An 8592-nucleotide genomic window follows, 5' to 3' on the forward strand; every position below is an offset into this window, starting at 1 on the left:
TAGAGGGGGAAAAAAAAAAGATTGTTTTTGTGTAGTAGAGCTGACTTCTACACAGACAGCAAAAGTAACAGGTTCTGAAACATCAGAACTAATGAAGCCCACATACCTACAGATCCACAGCTTGTGGGTGACTGACTTCAATGTGCAAAAAGGTGCAAGAGCAAAGATTAAAGCTTTTCCTATCATAAAGGCATTTAAGAAGTCTAGCTCTCCCCCTATTCTCCCTAGGTAACAAGTTAAAAGTGAGAGTCTTTTGCTCAGAGGGAACTTCTACGGTCTCCCTCTTCCACCAGCTACCTATTTCACCCAACCCCCAAGAATAGTGTCTTTCAGCTACTACTCCTCTGTTAAATCAGGCTGAAGCTGGCACACATACTCAGACCATTGGTGGGGGAGGGAGGGAAAGCTTAAGGGACACAGATGTACTGATGTACAACAGCATGATTTCCTTTTAAAACCCCTTCCTTATTTGAGGAATTATGGAGCCTGAGGTTGCAAATATTTTTTTTTTAAGACAAGAATAAAAGATTCTAGTACTTCATCATATCTTCTATGGAAATACAAGTTCTTCCAGATTTCCTGAACCTTTATTGTTAAGGAGACAAAGTAAAGATCTTCGTGGACCTAGAGCCTTCTGTAGCATTTAAGTAAACTATAAATGTATTAACAATTTCTAACAGTCAGCTCAGCCAAGCTTATATTTCAATCACATGTAAGTGGGCATAAACATCCAAAGTCTTACTAATTCCTAGTTGTCCGCTATGAAGCTTTGCAAATTATCATCCTTTCTTCTTTTCCACCTATTACTGAAAGACGTAGTTTTCTGTATTACAGATTAGCTGCTCTTTATCAGCATGGCCATAATTTATTCACCCAGGCCAAACAGAATTTCACATTCTTTATTAGCCAAACTTCTGGTAAGGCTTTGCAACCTGCATTTCTTTATCTGTACTTCTGTGGAGCTGAAGTTTTGATAAACATCAGTTGCAAGAATCCACTACAGCTCATGTACATGAAATGCTAAAAATATGAGCATGAATATCTAACACTTTTATGCTAATCATTAAAATGATCACAAATTGAAAACATACGATAGAGAAATCTGTCTTTTTATTATGTACAAGGAACATCAAAGCAAGCTATGGACGTTTCAGCTAGCTGCATCCAACTGAAGCATCACTTCTTTCACGAATTAAAGCAGCAAGGTTTTTTAAACCATAGGAAAGTTCACACCTCCAAAATACAAAGCCAAGAAGGGGTGGGAAGTAATTTGTGCAAAACTAGAGACATTAGACTCCTTGACAGGCCATTCTAGGAAACAAAATACTTAATCAAGGACAGCACTGTCAAAATAGTCAACATTTTTATACTTAGTTGAATTAAATGTAGGCTGTACAGCAGTGAGCCTGCCCCCCGCCCCCTTTCTTTTTCTGAGTTCTCGCTGATTTTGGTCGTTAGAAGCAGCAAGATACCAGACAAGCAAAAATATGGAAGGCTTTAAATGGAATTATTTGATGTGGCAAAACAGTTTTTAGGGACCGGAAGTGTTTCAAAGAAAATTGTTTCCTGCTGTGTTAGAAAACTGTATCACCAAGAGTAAAGAAGAGGTTACCCACTTAGATATTACTGTTATCCATTATTCCTTTCCCTTACACTATTTTAGAGTACATTATTCCTTTCCCTTTGAGTACCACAAACTAAGTCAGCAGCACAGTCTGTCCACATGGTCAGTAGAACAACTGACTTGCATTTGGTCTTTTCTTAGCATTTTCTTTCTTGCCTTAAAAGGAAACCACTGATCGTACAGATTTTACTTTCTTGCTAGGCAAAGCATTTAAATAAGAGATCCTTATCTCCGCTTTTTGAAGTGGTGCGCTAATCCCCCTATTTGTTTTATTTTCCCTTGCGTTTTTACTTCCCTTCCATATGCATAGCGGTAAGTGATTTGTGGATCCTTTTCCCTCTGATACATGATTTATTTGGCTCAGTTTCCACCACTTTAGTGGATTCTGCCACCCTACTGCCTTTGAGTCACCAGAATTCCCTGTTCCTCAACTTTCAATCCTTTGAAAACATAGCCCTCCTACCATTACATTTTATAAGACAATTTTCAGTTTCTGCTCCAAGTCTTCTTTCTTTCCCTCTACATTTACACTAGGTATTATGGCATAAGCACAGCTCAAATCAATTATCCTTATAGCCCTGAGACCACATTCCTTATTCTTGTTTTTGTTCTGAACAGTTTCTTCTTTTCAGAAGTAATGCTACTTTAAGAATTGCTTTAAAGGAAGGTGGTGCTTGAGACTGCTTCTACAACATGTCCGCAGACAACACTATCAAGGCTGCATAACCAAGAATATTGTTTTCCCATTACAAGCTGATATTCAAACAGGAATTGTAACAACAGGCTAAAATAATTCTATCCAACTGTATCGAAAGGCCTGATTTGGTTATCTGAATCTCAAGACCACATCAGCAGTGAGAAACAACTGAAACGCTAACGTACATACAATATGTATGTACCTTTAAAAAGAGAAGGAAGAGCTGTCTGTTCAAAAGGAAAATAAAGAACACCACTCAGAAGAAAACTGGAGTGATTATCTGAAGAGCCACTTAGCTGTATCTCAGCCTGTTTGCACGTCCTGTTATTTAAAATGCAGCCATTGCTTTTCCAGTCCTCCCATTCCATTTTCCTCCCTAAGTCTCCTTGAAAGAGTCTGGACCTGCAGGAGAAACATGTCTTTGACAGCCATGCAATTATTCTTTTTAAAATCAGTTAGGTACCAGTTCATGTTGTTCCTCAAGTGCAGTTTGAAAAACAAGCATACTTATATACTTTTACATATAATGAGCACTGAGTAAAGCTTAACTTGCATTTAGGAAATAAATGAAATAAATCCAGAAAAATAGCTGGATTTAACAGAATAACATGACTAGCTCAGCTAGTGTACCTCAGTTTTATTTCAACAAACATGTTTTTTACCTTCGCATGTTTGTGCACCAGATTTTGCTTCTCCCATTCACAAAAAGAGATCTTCTGGCATAAAATTATATAGCAACGTACAGTATGGAAGAATCTGGTTTGAAGTGTCAAACAGCATTTACTCAGAAATATGGTTACATATGAAAACCACAAGTACAATGTTCTAGTTGTGGTATGTTGGAATAGGAGGAAAAAAATACAGTTAAGACTGTTTCTATTTCCATATACAACTTTTATTGCAATACCTGTATTCTATGTGTACAGATACAAATATAAAATGACCCATGACAGACTTTAAACCTGCCCAAATAGCGAACTGAGAAATTCATTCGGTATTAGAGCCAAAGTTGACAGGACTTCAACAGGTGATAGGAAGCTTCCCCAGTCTCTCTCCAAGAACAACCAGGATCCACCATATTTTTGGTCCAAGATGTATGCTTTAAGTTGGCAGCTGAGTCTATGAACGAGTGTATTTACCCCAGATGTGCAGCATAAACACAGAAGCAATAAAAAGAAGACTCATGACCAAAACTGGAACAGGCCCACTAAAAATAAAGAAAAAAAAAAATGCATTAACATAAAAAAAAAGCCTACTTTGTCCAAAGGCCAGTCGTTATCAGCGAAGTGAACTCATCAGTTCATAAGCAATTGTATGAGAAAACTCTTATTCCATTCCCATAGCAATACTTTAAAGTACACAGAAATGAGACAGCCATCTCTATCAAAAACTGCTGCTGCCCCTATGTTTTTAAAGATAGTTTTACACACCCTAAATGTTACATAACTGTAAAGCACAATATAATAACAAAAACCCCCCACTTATTTAAGAAGTAATTAATCGTTCATTATGACTCATCGTTGTGAAAACAATCTCTGGAAAATTACCATCTGTATTTACTACTCAGATAGCCACCTGAGCAAAGATGTAGTCAGATACAAAAACCAACAGAGTCCTCTAGCGGCTAGTAAAATTTTGGCATAAAATTCGCATTAGCTGTTCAGAGGTTTGATTTCATTTGAAAACAATGGCAGCAGTGGGTGAGAGACGGGGACTTCTGTTTTCTTGAAAAAGATACACTGAATGTCAGTTAACTCCATCACTAAATCATTACCTAGAATGTATAAATGAACAAATTTCTTAACTTTTTTCCTTCCCACTTTTATACATTGTTTAGAAATTGTATAATGATGTTTTTAAAAAAGTTTAATCTTAGGGTGCATGTTGAGAGACTAAATCAGCTGTTTCACGCTGTTCTAAGACACAACAATTACGCACACAATTACACGCGCTCAGCGCTGCTTCGTACCACTCTGTACAATCTCATTTCTGACTTTCAACCTGCTGTTGGGAGAAACACCATGAATTCTGTTGTATTTCTTAACTTTTTCCTTCCCACTTTTATACATTGTTTAGAAATTGTATAATGATGTTTTTAAAAAAGTTTAATCTTAGGGTGCATGTTGAGAGACTAAATCAGCTGTTTCACGCTGTTCTAAGACACAACAATTACGCACACAATTACACGCGCTCAGCGCTGCTTCGTACCACTCTGTACAATCTCATTTCTGACTTTCAACCTGCTGTTGGGAGAAACACCATGAATTCTGTTGTCCTCCAGGTTACTGTTTACAAGCAGGTAAATGTTACTTGAATACAAAGTAAAAAACTGAGAATGGATTGAAACAATTTACTAACCTATTTTTCTATGAGATCGTGGTCCATATACTTCAAATGTTCGTAACTATAGTCTTACATTGACTTTTAAAACTCAATTATTATCTATCGTAGACTTACTTGGGTATGGAGAACCCTGAACACAGACATAAAGCAGTAACAAACCAGTAACAAAACGTGCAAAATAAAAAAAGTCCGTACACACAGTGAGTAGATAAGCAACCCTTATCAAGGGATTATCTTTCACTAAGCAACAGAATGTACTTCGTAATCCCCAGTGTTTTATCCGTATTTGAAGTTTATGTCCTACATAATATAAATCATAATGATATCAGGTGCACAAAGTCCTTACACTGTATCTGGATTACTATTTAGTTCATTTGAGCCTTTAGTAGTAGTAATAGGTAAGCTACTCTTTGCCAAAGGCACACAGGAATAGAGGAGCACCACTAACCAGAACAGAGCAACATGGAAATAAACAGGGGGGATTGTTTGTGTGTTTGGTGGTTTTTTTAAACATGCAGATGACATTGATCCCCCCGCAGAATAATCAGCTTTCCAATACTGACATGTATATCTCATTTCCTCCAGTTCCAAAGACAACCTGCCGAAACCCTGCAATTCTCCTCCATACACCTGAATCTTCTCAGCCCACCATGCAGTTTAAATAAATAAATAAGTAAATAAACAAACCCAATTCAGGCACCTCTAAAGATTTGGTACTGTGCATTTGGTACTGCAATGCCTTTCATAAGGCTGCATATTATACCACAAGCCCAATTTGATTCTCTATCACGGCTCCACAGGGAACGCTGCCTATAGGCTCTTTAAGTAAGAAAGCTCAAGACAAGATACAGGAACCACAGGTACCAAGTGTCACAGAAAGAGCAACAAGTTTGGGTTTAGTCTTCTTTTCAAAGTATGCGATGCTTGATCCGAGTTTTAAAGAGAAAAATACCACATTCCACTCTCAACCACATCCCCCACAGCTCCCTTTTGCTAACATTGTTTTTAAAGACATATATATTTTGTAGCATCCTGTACTACAGATAAAGGTACTTTCCTGAGGCAAACCAAACTTGCTTATTCAACATATTTATTATTTCTGATGTTGAGTACAGACACTAAATACCTGAAGCATCAGAGGTATAATTATGCGCAATATAAAACTTTTGATCTAGAGCGGAACTCTCCTGATCATAGCTAGCATGAAATAACCTGTTCTGAGGTGTTTTTATGTATTTTTTCATAGTACTTTTAAGAGCTCATATTTTAAACAACATGAGAAAACACAAAAAAAAACCCACCACCAGGCTAAGCTTTCACACTGCTTTATGCAGTAGCGATCACAACCATTTCTAAAAATAGCTTCAGCTGAAGCACTTTACTGAGGCAACCGCAACCTCTCTATAACCTATTTGTATTTTTAAGACTACTTAATAGGACAGAGATCGTAACAATTGGTTGCTATGGAAAAAAAAAAATGTAGAAAAATACATGGAAAGCTGTATGCAAGAAAATTGCTCCCAAGCCATGGTTCAGAAAATGTTGCATCTAGTGTGCAGGTGATTTGTAAAACCAACTCATTTTTACAGATTTGTTTCTTCCATTAAAAGCCTGACCACATAGCTACCCATGGTAGCTTGCCAAAAAAACCACTCCCAGTGTTCCAAAACCTTAAAACTGGGAACCACTGTGTTGCAACATAAATAGAAGGGAAAAATCTATCTACTGACCTGCTTGTATTGAAGATTAGAACAATTGAGTGGCCATTCAACATCAAAAGCAAAACCAAAGGATTCACAAGGAAACTTACTGAAGTTGGTAAAGCTCCTTTGACAGCTTGTATCACAAGTCTATTGGAAAAAAAAAAATCTACCTAATGGTAGAACACTTCTGTTTTTCTCAGTTTGGTTTTATTCTTTTTTTTTAATTGAGCTTTAGTAGACCAAACACCACACAAAGTAGTTGCCTTGCTTATCTGCCTAGATTTGCTCTACAACACTATCATTGCTCATTGTCTTTTCTTTGCCTTGTCTCCTCTTTGGATTCAGAATGGAGAAAGAGAGACCTGCAGTAGCAGAACACCACTACTTTGATGGTTTGCTGTATAGTTTTTGTTTTTTAAAGTGTCAAGCACATATGAAAATGAAAACACGTAAGACAACTTCAGAGGAAGGATTACTCATGGAACAATCACTAACTAGACTATCACCAGCCCTTCCCCAAATGTTCCGTTCATGCAGCCAGCAGCAGCCCTCTTAAAAGGCTCCAAAATAAAATACTAATGGATTCTAGAAAAAAGAAGCCATAGGGACATCCCTGAGTGTCTCGAGTCTCTTCAACCCAGTAAGAACAAGAGGCCATGAAGTATAACTCTACAAGAAGCACAAACTCCCGTTCAGGGTATGACTTAGCACACACCCATCAGCTGAAATACACCTTCCACCTTTGTTACCCAAGTATTAGGCTGCAAAGCTTGTTTGGGAAACTGATCTGAATGACTCAAACTCACCAAAAAGCAGAAACTTGGGCTCTCTTTACAGCTTATGGGAGACTACCACCAGATATTTGACCATAATCTTGGAATATTCACCTTGTAAAAACAGATATACAAGGTATCAGAATGTTACTCGCTTTGCAAGCTTAGCTAAAGTAATTTATCTTCAGCTTTTTAATAAAAACACCTGAGATTCTGCAAACATGTGGCATGTCAGTTATATTATGTTTTCAAGGGGGGCACAGGATCACAATGTATCTATTAATAAAGAAAAAACAAAAGTTTAATTAAAGAGAACAAAACCACACATGTAGATGCCTAAATTCACTGTGACAAGTAATCTTTCCCAATTTCAAAGGGATTGCTTGCAGTCTTCAAAGACCACTTAAGGGAAGTCTAGGCAATTACAAAATATAACTTGTACCTACCTTTTTAAAGCCACTATAACTTCAAAAACTACCTCTCCAGGTTTACAGATTAAATAAAATATTTCATCCCAAATCTATCTAAGCAGCCATCAATTCAGCATGTTTTCCCATGCAGACCAGAACATTGATCTCTCAATTCAAAGACTGAAAGATTACATAAGCAGGTGAAATATATAGCCCCCATGCCTGCCACCACCCATGTATCCAACTTACACTTTGAGCCCTGGAGAGTCCTCAGTGTAGAATCGCCACATCCCACCAGTACCTGTGGAAGTGGCACGGCCTGCGCTTCTCGTCCCACAGCTGGCATTCTTCCTTTAGAGGATAACAGAACGAAACAAAGACCAAAATACGTCAGCGCTCTGCCAGCTTCTAGCACGAAGCACCCCGAGGCACTCTGCAGAAGCAAGACACCTGCATCCGCCTGTATAGCCAGGCAAGCAGAGGGCACCAGCCTGTGCAGCCAGGCAAGCAGAGGGCACGGTGGCTGGCATAGCACCGCCAGGGGCTACAGCCAGGTGCACCGAAGACCGATGAGTCGGACCCACAGGAGCCCTGCCCGCACACCGCACGGAAGCACACAACTCAGCCCGTTCCCACCGTCCCTCTGCCCCCCGCTGGGGCTGCCCAGCCACAGAGCACAAAGGACGGGGGGGAAAAGGGTTGCCCCCGCTACGAAGACGCCGCAGGCACCTACCTCTGCCGGACGGTGGAGCCCGCCGCGCGGGGAGCCACGGCCTTGCTTGGGGAGCGGCCGGAGGAGCCGACGCTCGTAGCGCTGGGGTTGGGCCCGGGCTGCGGAGAGAGGAGAGAACCGGGAGGGGATGAGAGGCGGTAGACGCGGCCAGGGGAGAGGGAGCGCCTCAGCCACCCCCTGCCCCGGGCAGAACCTCACCATGGCGACGGCAGCGCTGGCTCGGGAGTCGGCACGGCCTCGCACACGCTCCGCTCCGGCCACGTCCCTGCCCGCAGCAGGCCACGCCCCCGCGCCGCGCCTCCCGGGGCC

At 40.1% G+C, this 8592-nt stretch overlaps 1 protein-coding gene across 1 annotated transcript; it reads right to left on the reverse strand.

The window, feature by feature from the left end:
• Nucleotides 1-3192: 3192 nt before the first annotated feature.
• SEC61B (Sec61 translocon beta subunit) lies at nucleotides 3193-8574 on the reverse strand. Its single transcript, XM_009276659.1, has 4 exons — nucleotides 8482-8574; nucleotides 8284-8381; nucleotides 7800-7901; nucleotides 3193-3528 (listed from the first exon to the last, which is right to left on the reverse strand). The coding sequence occupies exons 1-4, from the start codon at nucleotides 8482-8484 to the stop codon at nucleotides 3441-3443; spliced, it is 291 nt and encodes a 96-aa protein (XP_009274934.1). The 5' UTR covers nucleotides 8485-8574; the 3' UTR covers nucleotides 3193-3440.
• Nucleotides 8575-8592: the final 18 nt, after the last annotated feature.

Source organism: Aptenodytes forsteri, unplaced genomic scaffold (assembly GCF_000699145.1).
Source record: "Aptenodytes forsteri isolate BGI_AS27 unplaced genomic scaffold, ASM69914v1 Scaffold97, whole genome shotgun sequence".
NCBI lineage: Eukaryota > Metazoa > Chordata > Aves > Sphenisciformes > Spheniscidae > Aptenodytes > Aptenodytes forsteri.